Source organism: Limulus polyphemus, unplaced genomic scaffold, assembly GCF_000517525.1.
Source record: "Limulus polyphemus unplaced genomic scaffold, Limulus_polyphemus-2.1.2 Scaffold199, whole genome shotgun sequence".
NCBI lineage: Eukaryota > Metazoa > Arthropoda > Merostomata > Xiphosura > Limulidae > Limulus > Limulus polyphemus.
In genome coordinates this window covers 668,747-684,260 of record NW_013665809.1, presented here as the reverse complement: position 1 = coordinate 684,260, position 15,514 = coordinate 668,747, and the positions used below count along the sequence as shown (strand labels likewise).

The following is a 15,514-nucleotide window of genomic DNA, read 5'->3' as shown; positions in this document are numbered from 1 at the left end:
CCTACCAAAAGTCATGGGACACGGGTAGTTATAAATATAACATGTATTTGTTGAAATTGTACTTTCGCTCTTTACATACACTATCCTACCAAAAGTCATGGGACACGGGTAGTTATAAATATAAAAAGTATTTGTTAAAATTGTACTTTCGCTCTTTACATACACTATCCTACCAAAAGTCATGGGACACGGGTAGTTATAAATATAACATGTATTTGTTGAAATTGTACTTTCGCTCTTTACATACACTATCCTACCAAAAGTCATGGGACACGGGTAGTTATGAATATAACATGTATTTGTTGAAATTGTACTTTCGCTCTTTATATACACTATCCTACCAAAAGTCATGGGACACGGGTAGTTATGAATAAAACATGTATTTGTTGAAATTGTACTTTCGCTCTTTATATACACTATCCTACCAAAAGTCATGGGACACGGGTAGTTATGAATAAAACATGTCTTTATAGTGGCCCCCCTTTTGGCTTAATGATGGCTTCAATTTGTCGTGGAAAACTGTCTACTAATTTCTGGTAGAAAGCTGGTGGTATTGTGCTCCACTCATCCTTTAAAGCATTAGTAAGGTCCACTACTGAAGAGGGCCGTCTTGGTCTTGCCCTAATTCTGCGTTCCAGTTCATCCCAAAGATGTTCTAACGGGTTGAGGTCGGGACTCTATGCTGGCCACTGCAATGTTCCAATGTTATTCTCTTCAAACGACACGTTCACAATCCTTGCTTTGTGACATGGAGCGTTATCATGTTGGATAAGCGTTCTCCAGGCATCCTCCATACCCAAACACGTCCATCAGACTGGAAGAGCGTGTAGTGCGACTCGTCGCTCCAGATTCGATGTGCCTTGCCCTATACTTATTGACGGTGTTCATTTCTTTTCGTTATCAACGGCTTGTGGGCTGCAACTTTTAAGTGAAAATTCATGGCATACAACTCTCGATGTGTCATGGAAACACTTATAGGATTGCATGTAAATGCTCGCATCTCCAAACACAGATTCTCTAGGGTCTGATGGCGAGATGAGGTAACCAGCCTTCTCAATGAATGTATTGATAATAATGCTCTCTACTGATAAGTACAAGCAGTATATTTAACGTTACTGACTAAAACGTTTATCTAATTTGTTTGTTTGTAGTCAAGTACAAAGCTACACAATGGACTATCTGTGCTCTGCCCACCACGAGTATCGAAACCCGGTTTCTAAGCGTGTAAGTCCGCAGACATACTGCTGTGCCACTAGGGGACAGTTTAGTAAATGTTAGTGTATAACTTTTAGAAAAATATTAAGAACTACATTCCAAGAAAATCGGTTAAAACTAAGATTAAAATTTTATATCCCTTATATAAATATTTTAAAATATTAATAATGGTAATTCTGACGAAAGATAAACTAGAAGCAACGTCTACTCTAGGACTTGTCACGAAGTCTAACCCATTAGCGGTAATCCCGAACAAAGGAAAACTAAAGAATAAGATCAGACCTCTCAATTATAGGAGGGGTGGGGCAAGGAAGGCCATTTGGCCCGGGCATCAAGCTCAAAGGGAGCCTTAAATTTAGACACTTGTTTTTTTTTCTGCATTTGTTAAGTTTCGAGACTTCTTTTTTTTATGAGCCTCTCAATCAGACCAAAACGTGTTATGCACTCTCAGCTTAGAGCTGCAAATTATATACACAAATTAAATATTCAAATTATGTTTCACTTTTCTTTGGGGCTATGATTCTTATTTTGTTTTCATGAGTCATTATTTTTTTATTATTATAGCCAGGGGCCTCAAAAGACAGAGGTGGCCCGGGCCTTTCTGAATCTCTGAGAGGGCTTGCGTAAAAGTTAGGTACTTTTAAAATACCTGTATTAATATACGTCACCTGTGGTGAATAAAAGACAACTTAAATATAATACGCTTGTTTGTTTTAATGCAAAGCTACATTGGGCTTTCTGCTATTTCCTCTTTGGGGAATCGAATTCCAGATGGTAGCATTGTAAGTCCGTAAGCTAACTGTTACTGGCTAAAAAGTTTACTAACTGTGTGTTTGTTTGTTTGTAGTCGAGCACAAAGCTACACAATGGGCTATCTGGCCCACCACAATACGCACAAGATAATACTTGCTCCAGGTAAAGTCGCGTACGTAATATAGATTTACTACAATATATATTAACATTACACGAGCTTTTATACGAACGACAACAGCCAAGTTACCTGAAGGTGCGACTTCGTAGAAGAAAAAAAAAAAGATTAGAAATTTTGTATTTAGAAATACAAAGATAATAAGAAATTAATATCTCAGACGGAACGATGAGTTTTGGAATTTGGCATTCATTGAATATACGAGTAATAATCCAAAATATAACTGCCACTCTGGATTAAAGGAAAAGTGGCAATTAAAGAGAAAAGAAGTGATAACTAGAACTGTGAAATTCAGAGAAGAAAAAGAAACCTAGAATTCAGTATAGCCAATCTGAGAAGAAATCAGGAGTAATCTAGATGTATCACTTTCAGAGCAGAAAAAGAGTAATAATTATATATATACTAGCTGAAGTACCCGTCCCCTGGAAGGAAGTTATGTAAATTCATGATTAATGAAAGGTTATCTTAGAACATGAAAAGTTTCTTCCCTTATATGTAATTGTAAAAACAAAATGTGAAACCGCAAGTTTGCATGTATCTCCACATGGACCTAACAAACCTTCATGCCAGAGGGCGAAATAGTGGTAAAAACGCCCTTAAAAACCGCAAAATGCAAGACTGAAAATTTTGTATGTATCTCTCCGTGGACTCAGTGAACCTTCAAACCAAATCTGGCTTAGATCCATCAAAAGAGGGCGAAGTAATGGTAAAAACGCCCTTAAAAACCGCAAAATGCAAGACTGATAATTTGTATGCATTTCGCCATGGATCCAATGAACCTCCAAACCCATTTTGGTGAAGATCCATCCACACCCTGCGAAGTAGTTACATGGACATACAACAGACAGTACTATTATATTTACATACACATATATTACGTTGCTTTAGACACAAGTGTTTCTATAACAGTAAATCTCTCCGTCGCCAAAAGATGGCATTCTCCATGATGTCATTGGTGACATGTACACAAAGAAATCTAACCAATTTTTATAATTTTATAAAGTTTTCAGTGCTGCTAATGTTTCCATTCTTCACTCAGAACTGAAAACGTTAAAAAACTAATGGTAATAAAAATGTGTTTAATCAAAGAAAACGACTGTCGCTAATAAATGTGCATTCTTATTAGTCGTGTTTCATTTTTTCTCGTTTCTGTAATTGTTCTGACATTTCTTTGAGAAAAAAACTGAATGCTGATAATACAAGCAAAATACTTCAAAAGTAACTCATTTTTTGTTGTTTATCTGCGAATCTGACGTTTCTATAATGCACAAAAAAAATCAAACAAGGATGAGTTTCTAGTTCTGATTTCTATATATATTTATTTAGTTTTGTTGACGACGAAAACCATTTTTTTATGATTTCCTTTATCAAATACTGTCTAAATTACAAAACTTGCACTTATAGATAACGTTGGAGTTCAATTACTGAATATTCACTTTTTTTTTGTATAGCCAGTTATTCTAGGCTTACTTTCTAAATTTAACGTTGCAAATAGACCGAGTTTCCAATAAAAAACGTTTTACCTGATAATGATCCTCCACTGTTCGAACTGAATCTCTGTAAAATAATATTTGTTGAAAATAATCAGTAAAATTCGAACAATATTTTTAAATAAATTGTATTACAAGAAAAACGAAATAGAAAAAGCTATTAACGCTTCAAAATCGAACGATATACAGTAACAAATATAGAAGTTTACACAGCTATTGAAAACATTGCAGTACGAATGTTGTTTGATCAATAATACCACGAATTGCATTGTTTAAAGCCAAATAAAACACAACTCGGAGAAAAAATATTTAATTCAGAATGAATTAATATTAGTTGAAACTAAAAATATTAGTAACTAATTGACGCCAATTAAAATTCCGTGACTCAGTATTCCTGAAACGGTTGCTAATCATGACCTCCTTGATTGTCGTCATACTCACCTCTTCTCATAAACACACACACTTCATTAAACACCGGGTAATAAGATGTGAAAATTTTACTATAACAATTAACGTGATTTAACTGTCAATGGGATTTAAATGGGTCTCTATTTATTGAAAGATACATTAATATATCACATTGGCGTTTCTAGGAATTTTTTTATTGCGGGTCAGAGAAAATTAACAGTTTGATATCAGTGGGAGTCATAATTTTGACAATGTAAAATATTTAAAAGCTGCATCTCTACAGGGGGGGGGGCAATTCTAGTTTAGTAATAATCATCATAGCGATAATCAAAACAATAATTATAATTAATAATATAATTAATTGAACTGAAGCTGCCGATCTGTTATTTTATAATAACAGGTATGTTTTCTCTCCTTTTTTTATTCGTCGATATTAAACAATTTTCACTTTTATTATATGCTTTCACTCAAATATTTTTTAGAAAATCTGTTTCATGTGATTTTGCGATGGTTTTATTGTCTTGAAATGTTTACATGTTCTATAATAATCCTGTACGCTGAATCCGAAAATGATATCCATTTTTCTCCATCTCGTGCAGTTTCTTCGCAAAATGTTGTATGTCCTTTTACATAAGGGATTCATTTTCATTGAAATTGGGTCACATTTTGTTATGCTTAAAATGTTGTAAACTACTGGCTATAGATTTCTCTAAACCAATCGCGACGTCAGAGTCTTATTGATCGTTCTAGAGCCCACGAGAAACACACCGCTAGTATACAAACGGTTAACAAGCCGCATGACATGTCATTTCTGGATAGTATTTGTTTGTGCGTGCACTTTGACATTATTTTTTTTTTTCTTTTCAATATTATTTACTCGTCGCTATGGCAACAAGAGGTTGTATGAATGACCCAAACATATTCTGTTATATTTGTGGCAAATTTGTTGTAAACTTAATTTAAGTAAGAGTTTTTGTTCTTCTCGATTTGTAAAAAATCCTTACATGATAAAAAAATGAATGTTATTTTCGAAATCTCCGTAGCTAAATTATGGAGAATCCGTTATTAAAACCAAAACAACTTTAATGAAATTTAAATTCGCAGGCTTATGTAATTTAGCAAGAGAGCTTTGCATTTGACATGTACATGTAAGCCCTAACAAACAAAAATTTGTGCCGGGAATATAAAACCGGGAAGTATTCAGGAGAAACCAATTTTAAAAATAAATTACAGTGCAGATACAAGTATGAAACATCGCGTTTCACAAGAAATTGTGAGTCCACTCCCTACTGTTCTCGCCTTATACGTTGGTTCCGTTGTCATGCCTTTGGTTTCGTCAAGTGTCCCAGGGGCAGCATCGTCTCAGTAGCTGCGACACAATGAAGGATCGCTATCATCTCTTATGCGTAAGTTGCGTCTGCAATGCACTCAAATACAACTGAGTAAGATTTGGCATTTCTAGTACCATCCAACACACAAGTCTCGATCTTACTAAAAGACAAGTTAATCAGTGCACTCGAATACAACTAAGATTTGACATTTCTAGTACCATCCAACACACAAGTCTCGATCTTATTGAAAGAAAAGTTAATCAGTGCACTCGAATACAACTAAGATTTGGCATTTCTAGTACCATCCAACACAAGTCTCGATCTTACTAAAAGAAAAGTTAATCAGTACACTCGAATACAACTGAGTAAGATTTGGAATTTCTAGTATCATCCAACATACAAGTCTCGATCTTACTGAAAGACAAGTTAATCAGCTCACTCTGGATGTTTTCTCCACAAATGAATGTCTTGCGTGGTTATTTTTTTAATGTGTTCTTCCGTGACAGGATTAAGTATGGCCAAATATTTCAGGATGTTTACGTTTTCGAGTGTAAAAAGCAATACTTTAAATTCTATGAACTCTTTATTTCGGCAATAACAAGTATTTCGAGTAAAACTTAGCAGTATGTCAACTTGTGTTTAATCAGGTACAGATTTTCCGTACAATGACTGTTTGGTTTTAATTTTAAGTTAAAATTATATTTCTTCTTATACTGTTCAAACGTCTCCAGGCGACTTGCTTATTTTCCAATAGCTTAAAACAGCTGGAAAAAAATCCAATCCTTTATTCCGCTAGACGGCAGTGTTAAGTTAACTATGCTAAAACAAAGCACTGATTCGCGTGTGACCGAATTTTGAATCCATTACCTTGGTATTTCTTCTCTACTAACAATTCATTTTGTACTAATGTAAAAGCCCGTCAAAAATGACGGGAAACCATTGTTGAATGATTAATGAAAATTATTAAATTGAACTAAATCGAATTTGTCTGTACCTCCAAAATGCACCTACGCTTCACTTACTTCCTCAGACTCGAAGTAATTCTTTAATCAACACATTTTAGTAAAAACTACGCAGAAAAATGAAATGTTATCGTGAACAAAAGTACGTGTGCACTCGAAAGAGACTTAAATAGCACTCTTGAGCCTTTTCACTATATTCTAGGTCAGAAATTAGAAAATATAGTGCAGATATTCCGACACAAATTTTCAACTCTTTCGACTGTATAAAGGGTAAAAAATATTTGATAGTAATAAACGTTTATTTTGCTTTATGTTTTAAGTCCAAGTGGGTAATATATGTATTAAAATACAAATGAATATTCATTAACTAGCTGGAGTACCCATTACCTGGATGGAAGTTATGTAAATTCATGAAAGGTTATCTTAGGACATGAAAAGTTGCTTCCCCTTATATGTAACTGTAAAAAACGCCCATAAAATTTGCTAAACACAAAATGTGAAACCGCAACTTTGTTTGTATCTCTGCATAGACTCAATGAACCTCCATACCAAATTTGGTGAAGATCTATCTACAAGAGATGAGTTAGTGGTAAAAAACGCAAAAACGGTCGCTCTCGGTTATATATCACAATGGAGTTATTTATATTCAGATTTTTTAAAGAAACTTTAGTTATACATTTTTGGAATAATTGTATTTATGTATTTCCTGAAGAAAAAAAAAAAAAGAGACAAATTTACCCTGTATAGGGAGGAAACTAAACACCTGCCCCTGCTCTAAAATTCACAAACTGCAGCGAGAAAACGTGTACAACAATGTTGGGAAATGAATCCATTGATAAAAACTATCTTTATATTTTGCCATCCTAATTGGTTACTTCTTTTCCTATCTGATAAAGCCTGTCGTGATTATTGGTTGCAGCAGTACACAGAACCTTTAATTTCTATTAACTGACACAATGGTTCTCCCACTTTTTTTTTATGGTCCGGGAACCCCTTTCGTGAGGCTAAACACTAAACTTTTCAAGACCTCTGCATATTTCGTGTATCTAAAAATCAACACAGAATAAGTGAAATTCTAGCAATAAATACTAGTATAATAATACAATTCTAAACATATATTTTAATACTATTCCATAAGTTTAAAACAGTCAAACCTGTAGAACACTACTACTAATAATAAAATGTGGGAGGATAATTAGTTCCCTGCATGTAGCACAACCGCACGCATGGAAAAATTTGAAAAAAGAGAGGAAGCAACGTTCTTTCAATATATTAGCATTTATCGAAATAAAACAGAACTTGAAAGAGATTTATTACATCTTCCAAACTCCTTCACATGACTCCAGGAAGGCTGTGACCCACATCTCGAGAACACTAAAACCAGAATAAACAATTAAACTACCAGTTTAATAAGATGTAGCTATTCATAAATGTCCAAATGTATAAAAATGTTTTTGCTGATCTTGTAAATAAATATGCTATTCGTTTTATATGTGATTCTTCCGTTTCTGATAAAATTTGGTGAAAGTTTTAGCGCCTGATTCAACTTGTGATAAATATTTCAAAGTTTGTCTAAAAACGCATCGAAATGTTTGATATCACGTAAAATTAATATTTTGAACATAAAAAGAGACACTTTATCGCAAAAGGCCTTTCATATATTCTTGTGCTTTACATTGTTTATTAATCTCGAGTTTATTTAATAGACTGAGACGGATTTAAAAGTGTACACGCCATGGAGTGAGTAAGATTAATCTCGAGTTTATTTAATAGAGTGTGACGGATTTAAAAATGTACACGCCATGGAGTGAGTAAGATTAATCTCGAGTTTATTTAATAGACTGAGACGGATTTAAAAGTGTACACGCCATGGAGTGAGTAAGATTAATCTCGAGTTTATTTAATAGACTGAGACGGATTTAAAAGTGTACACGCCATGGAGTGAGTAAGATTAATCTCGAGTTTATTTAATAGACTGAGACGGATTTAAAAGTGTACACACCATGGAGTGAGTAAAATTTATCTCGAGTTTATTTAATAGACTGAGACGGATTTAAAATTGTAAACACCATGGAGTGAGTAAAATTAATCTCGAGTTTATTTAATAGACTGAGACGGATTTAAAAGTGTACACACCATGGAGTGAGTAAAATTAATTTCGAGTTTATTTAATAGACAGATTTAAAAGTGTACACACCATGGAGTGAGTAAACAGCTTGTAAAATTTTGTATAATGTCTTCTTAGTACACCTTGTCGATATTCCTCTTCTTGAAAATTAATATACTGAATACAATTAATGTTCAGTAAAAGATACATTTGTGTACAGTACCCCAATATTGAAATAAATTGTTTAGTAGTTTATCAAATACAGTCAAGAACTTTCGATGTTTGTTTTTCTGTTAATCATTGACACTGCTTTTATATAAGTGTCTAAGTATACAAGTGTTTAACTTATCATAGTTAAAACGTGGAACTTTAATCGTCCATCATTTATTGATCTGATTACTATTCAGTTATACAACTCGGATTCGAACCCGAGACTTCCTGCTTTGCACACCAGATGAGTGCTCTATCAACTGAGCTAAATGATTAACAAAAGTGTTTAGTTAGCCAACTCAAACTACCACATTCTTCCCCTCTAAAAACCAAGACCCGTCCTCGGGGCCTTATCTCAGGATCGAGGACGGTAGTCTTTCTGGGATAACTCTCTTTTTCAAATTCATAAGATCGGATTCGAACCCAAGTGTTCTATCAACTGAGCTAAACGGTTAACCCAATATCGATTTCAACTACCACATTCTTCCCCTCTAAAAACCAAGACCCATCCTCGGGCCTTATCTCAGGATCGGGGACGGTAGTCTTTCTGGGATAACTCTCTTTTTCAAATTCATAAGATCGGATTCGAACCCAAGTGTTCTATCAACTGAGCTAAACGGTTAACCCAATATCGATTTCAACTACAACATTCTTCTGTTATCAAAAACAGGTCCCCAAGTAGGATGACAGTTTGTTTGGTTTTTGTTATTTATTTGTGGTAACATCATTTTTTTAAAATTATTTCCTCCAAATCCGAGACCTCTCGCATTCCAGGTGCTAACTGAATTAAGGGGTTAACCCACTAACACTTGCTTGTTTGTTTGTAGTTAAGCACAAAGCTGAACAATGTGTTATCTATGCTCTTCCCACCACGTTTATCGAAACCCGATTTCTAGCGTTGTAAGTCCGCGTAACGTTTCCAAGTAAGAAGCCTTTTTAACAGCTCAAACTACTATAATTATATAGCCGAGAATACATAATAAATTTTAATGGGTAATTTCATATAAAAATAATAATTAAAACTAGTTTAACGTGTTTCTCTCTCTTTCAAAAATGAGTATAGCTACTGCTGTTTTTTTCGTGAGTTAAAAAGTAATAATATTCGTATAAACAACTTTTCTATGGGATGTAATTTTTAACGGGGGAAAAAAAACTAAAACTACTTAAAAAGCATCCATGGTGATGTTCACTAGTTTGTCTCGCACGTGACGTGCATTTATAATGTTTTTACCAAACAAAAAAGTAAGGAAAATTTAAATTAGAAATGGCAAAATTTTACTGATGCTTGACATATTAAGTTACTGTTTCTGTTTTTCCTTTTCATGGTAATTTCCTGTTGGCCAAGACAGCTAGTAATAGCAAAGTTGCTTAAAAATTGTTAAAACTAATTTAAAAACACATATTGGAATTTTCAACGCACAGAATAATAATAATAATAAAACAGGTGAGGGACCCCAATAGTCAAGCATAGTCATTCCTGATTTCGAGCTACTGACATTCTAAGAACCCATTAGTGAAAGCAAAGGAGGAATATGCTACAACATGTCAACCACGCTACAACTGCCACATCCAATGCCGACGAGGCCTTTCATCCAATACCAGGGCTCACCAGGCCGGCTGGGATATAACAGATATAGTAGTGGTTCAAGCACGATATATTATCGATTTTAATAAACAAAATCTGTTAGGGTATCAACCAAATTAAGCAAGTGAATTGTAATTATTATAAAGTTTTATTAAGTCATTACAAATCAAATTAACATGTAATAATTCATAAAATATTATTCATGTTATTTTAGCATTGCTTATTTATTTATCGTTTTTCATTGATATTATTTTATTTGAATTTTAACTTTACTATTACTCAAGAGAACTGGCAAACCAGCAATCTGTTTTATTTGTTGTTCCTGGAGCGGGTAATGTAGCCACGGTATCAATGTGGAGAAAACCCACATCAGTAATGAAAACAAGGAAGAAGCGTTATATAATAAGTTAACCACATTACAACTGTTATATCTAGTGTCGACGAGGTCTTTTGCTCAATACCAGATCTCATCAGTCCGGTTGGGATACGACAGACACAATAGTGATCTAGGCAGTACATCATCAGTTTTCGTGAACAACTTCTAAGGTATGGATCAGATTATGTAAGCAACTGAAGCTGGATTATATATATACATATATATATTAAGTGGGTTGATGAGAACCATTAAAACAAGTCGTAACTCTTCTATATGAAGGAAACTACGAATTCTAGTGTTGTTAAAACACACTCATAAAACGAAGCGAGCATCAACACGTGCTGGCTTTAAGTAAAAAACACTTTAACCACAGTTCTTGTTACAATGTTTAAGACAGGTTTACCATAAAACCTTGAAAGAAAATAAAACACAAAGTAAATTATAACACCCTTCTAATACCGACAGTAGATGTGCCTTTGACTATCGATCAGAGGAAAGGCAAACTGTCAATAGTATTTGCTGCTTAGTAAAAGACCAATCTTAACCGAAAATGTAAAAAGTATTCAGAGCCTTGAACCTTTCGGTACGCAATCCGGAAAGTTAACTACTAAGTCAGTGTTTCCCAGTCGTTGCGCAGCGGCACAATGATATGGTGTCATACATGGACAGGTGTGCGCCTGAGAAAGAAAACATAAATAAATGAAACGTAACTTTTGTATAAATTAGTTTTGAGTACGGAACCAAAACGTGTATTATGCCTTGTTGATGGCCCCTAAACGAACTAGCCTCGTAACGAATTTTGTCAGAATATGCTCTATCTTGTTAGTTGTAAGTAATCCAATGGTAAATGCTAGAGAAAATTACTGACATATGTTTGAAAGACAACGACAGAACAGGGGAGCTGCATGTGATTTTTGACTTTCTTGTTAATATATCACTAAAGAAGGAGGCTTGGAGGCTATAAATGTACATTATGATATAATCTATGATATAATATAGATCATATAGGGGTAAAGTGAAAATCTAAAATGGGAAATTCAGAGCGAAGAAGAATCACGCAAAACTTTTCGGGTGATCTTTATATAGACACCTAAGTTAACTAACGGTATCCGATAATAATGGCGCAGGTGGGAAAAACAAACAAACAAAAACAACACTAGACCTATAAAAGAATCACTAACAAACGTTTTTTTCTGGGAAGTAATGCATACATTTTCCCCATTTTCCATTATCACTGGCGCCATTTGTATCGGAAACATTTTCTACGGGCTCCGTAACAAACATAACATAGAAAAAGAACTATATCTTAAAATCGTAAGTTTTTCAGAGAACCTATGTCCGTATCCAAATTTATCGGTATTAGTCAAAAGTACAAAATTTATAAGTTCACCTACAGAGGTCGCTGTGAAGCACATTCGTTCTTTAAGAATGTAAAAACATGCCAGTTGTTACTTTCGCTACTAAAGTTCAGTTAACTGCTGAATCTATATTTCAACACGTACCATTGGCGGTATGTGTATACACAATGCATATTTTCAGCACCTGCGCTCCGCTAATAACTACGCGTTTCTTATTACACATTTTTACAAATCGTGACTCTTGAAATACGAAGTTTGTTTGTTTGTTTTGAATTTCGAACAAAGCTACACAAGGGCTATCTGTGCTAGCCGTCCCTAATTTAGCAGTGAAAGACTAGAGGGAAGGCAGCTAGTCATCACCACCCACCACCAACTCTTGGGATACTCTTTTACCAACGAATAGTGGGATTCACCGTTACATTATAACGCCCCCCACGGCTTAAAGGACGAGCATGTTTGGTGTGATGTGGATTCGAACCCGCCTCCCTCAGATTGCGAGTTAAGCGCCCTAACCACCTGGCCATGCCGGGCCAAAATACGGACACATCACGAGATTTCAAATTACATGAAGCATAAATATTACGAAGGTTTTGTGTTCAGTAACAGTATATTCGGTGGTCATTAATTTTTTCAACGTTTTTTTCGTAATTTTTGAGAATCTAATATTTTACTGATGACAATTATTGTTCTTTCTAAGTTAAAATAAAAAAGCTAAAAAGTATTGGTTGGCTTTATAAATCATCTCTACGATTCTTTATAAGATCCAACTCGTATGTATAAATATTTGTTAAATGCTTACTTGTATTTTGTCAATTTGGTATAACCTAGTGTGTAAACAAATTGGAAAGATTTGGGCAACTCACTTTGTTTTTTTAATCGCATATTTATGTTTGTAAAATTTGAACTCGGGATACACGTAGTACAAACGAGTGACAAGATGGAAACTAACAGTTCTAGAATAAATGGTTACTTCGTAGTACTGAATTTGTTAAAAAGCCATAAGAAGTAGTCATAGTTTAAAGTTCTGAAAAGCCATTTGACAACAACAACAATAGGCGTAGACTAACTACGCTTTTTGTCATTATTGGGAGTTTTCCCTTGAAGTACAGTCAAATACATGTACAGTATAGGAGTCATAAGTAATGAGTGTACGAAATGGCTAATTTATCGTAAGTATATTACATTATTAAAAACAACACAATAGAAAAGAAAATACGTTGTAATCGTGCATTAGTATTTTACGCTTTGTTTTTGTGCTACCATATGTTTATAAGTTTATGACTGTCAAATATAGTTCCACATGTTCTGTATTCCCAGAGTTCAGCAAAGTTTGTGGGTTCCTGTTTGACCTTATCAGTCACCCTATAAGCCATAATAATATTCAAATGGACACTGTGCCAGCCAAGCCAAAATTGCAAATGTTCTGTATTCCCAGAGTTCAGCAAAGTTTGTGGGTTACTGTTTGACCTTATCAGTCACCCTATAAGCCATAATAATATTCAAAGGGACACTGTTCCAGCCAAGCCAAAATTGCAAATGTTCCATCGGCTTTTTTTTTCTTTCAAGTTTTGTGACATGCTTGGAATACTGTCTTGTTGGAAGATAAATCCCTGCCCAACTGGTCTTAATCCTAAGAGAATGGCATGATGGATAAGTCAGGAACCTATACGTTTTAAGTAGATCCTCAACACACCCACCTGGCTGAGATGCAGCCCATACTGTATATGTTGCGTGTTGACATTTTTTCCTGTTAACCATCCAACAAACCATTGTTGATTGTTACCCAACAACTTGGATTCATCTGTAAACAGAACTCATCTCTAGCTTTTGGCTTGGTTATCTCTCCTGAAGCAGCTTTACATCCATTGAAGCCTCTTCGTACTGATGAGTATTTTACTGTTCTGGGGGTAACGTTCACAGTTGTACTTACAGCTAGGCCACTGGCAAGAACTCTACTACGATATCATACATCCAAGAGACACTTAATTGTGAAGTCACCTGAAGGGATTCAACTTGTCTCCCAAATTCGGAAATACATTTTAAAGTCACGAGAAACGATAAACATCAAAATATACAGCAAATCTGTTGGTATCGGTAATGCACGCATCCAGAATCACGTGGTCTTTTCGTTTTATTGTAACACTTTTTTCCTATGACAGTTTCTATCGCTTCAATTTAAAAAGTTATTATTCATAGGCGACGGAGTAAAATTTGATTTAGAAGGCACCAACGATTGGCAGGAACCTTATTTGTTAGGTTAACTGTGACCATTGTAAATCAAAGTGGAAAATGTGATGTTCTTGATAACTAACTATACACTAGTCTATAATCTCAATTTAACCCTAGGAGAATGTATCCATAGTACCTCCCCTCCCCGGTTCCACCGCCTATACTATTCTTAATGTCTCTTAAAAGTTGTAATAACACAGTTCTGTAAGTACGATTATTTTTGAGCTGAATGCATATACACACACATATATTAGGAAAGCACGGATACCCGGCCAGATATTCGGCCCCGGCTGGGTATTGGGCTACCCAGTAATACTCAGCGCTCCGGCCGAGTGTCGAAGTTAGATATCTAAGCCCTAATTTTTGTAGCAACTGACGCGGTACTAAAAGTTACAGTCAATAATTGGTTTAGTTATAAAAAATCGCGACAAAAACTGACCGCTCGCTGAAAGTCGGGGATTTAGAGAATAATAAGGGTTAATAACAGGCATAGCTTGAGAAGTGGATTTCTGGGGATAGTGGGGGTTTTGAGAACATCAGGGGTTAGGATTTGAGAAGTTGGGGCTAGGCATTGAAAGTTGAAACTTGGATGTTCTGTTGACGATTATTCGATTAAATGTAATAAAAGTCAATTTAGTTTTTGATTCTAATTTTTGTGTATGTTGTTATTTTTTATTTGGGGAGGGGGGCAAAGGAAGAACCCGGCCGCCGCCGAAGCTCAGTGACCGGATACCCGGACCCAGTATTGGTCCAAATTTTACTAATCGTGCATCCCTAACAACTATAAATGAATCTTATCGTCTATAGATTACGAGTTTCTAAAAAGGTAAACATTAAATTCAGAATCTTATCGTCTATAGATTACGAGTTTCTAAAAAGGTAAACATTAAATTCAGAATCTTATCGTTTATAGATTACGAGTTTCTATAAAGGTAAACACTACATCCAGAACTCGTTTTTCCTGCAAAAGCTGTTTCCATAGCCGCTTTCATACAGTGCTGTGTGCTGATAAATAAATACATTTATAATATAAAAGCGGGAGTTGTTTATAAGTCACACACTCATGAAAGGCTGACGAACAAAATGTATACTGAAATAGGCTTAACCCTGTATAAGTTATGTAATTTCTGACGGGCCCTTTCACTTATATAATGCTTTATGGATATAAAAATATAACAGCTTAGATTAACATACTTTCACGCTCAAGATGTTGTGCTGGCTAGATACATACCCTAGATACACACACACACACACACACACACACACACATATATATATATATATATATAGATATGTTACTTATTCGTTGGATAGT

At 34.8% G+C, this 15,514-nt stretch overlaps 1 protein-coding gene across 4 annotated transcripts in view; it reads right to left on the bottom strand.

The window, feature by feature from the left end:
* LOC106478319 (5'-AMP-activated protein kinase subunit gamma-1-like) overlaps positions 1-15,514 on the bottom strand; it is a 186,144-nt gene that overhangs the window by 32,191 nt on the left and 138,439 nt on the right. For all 4 annotated transcript variants that reach the window (XM_022381918.1, XM_022381917.1, XM_022381919.1 and 1 more), the window contains one exon: positions 3,667-3,700. In XM_022381918.1, the coding sequence (XP_022237626.1) occupies positions 3,667-3,700 (34 nt within the window). The remainder of the gene's footprint in view (positions 1-3,666; positions 3,701-15,514) is intronic.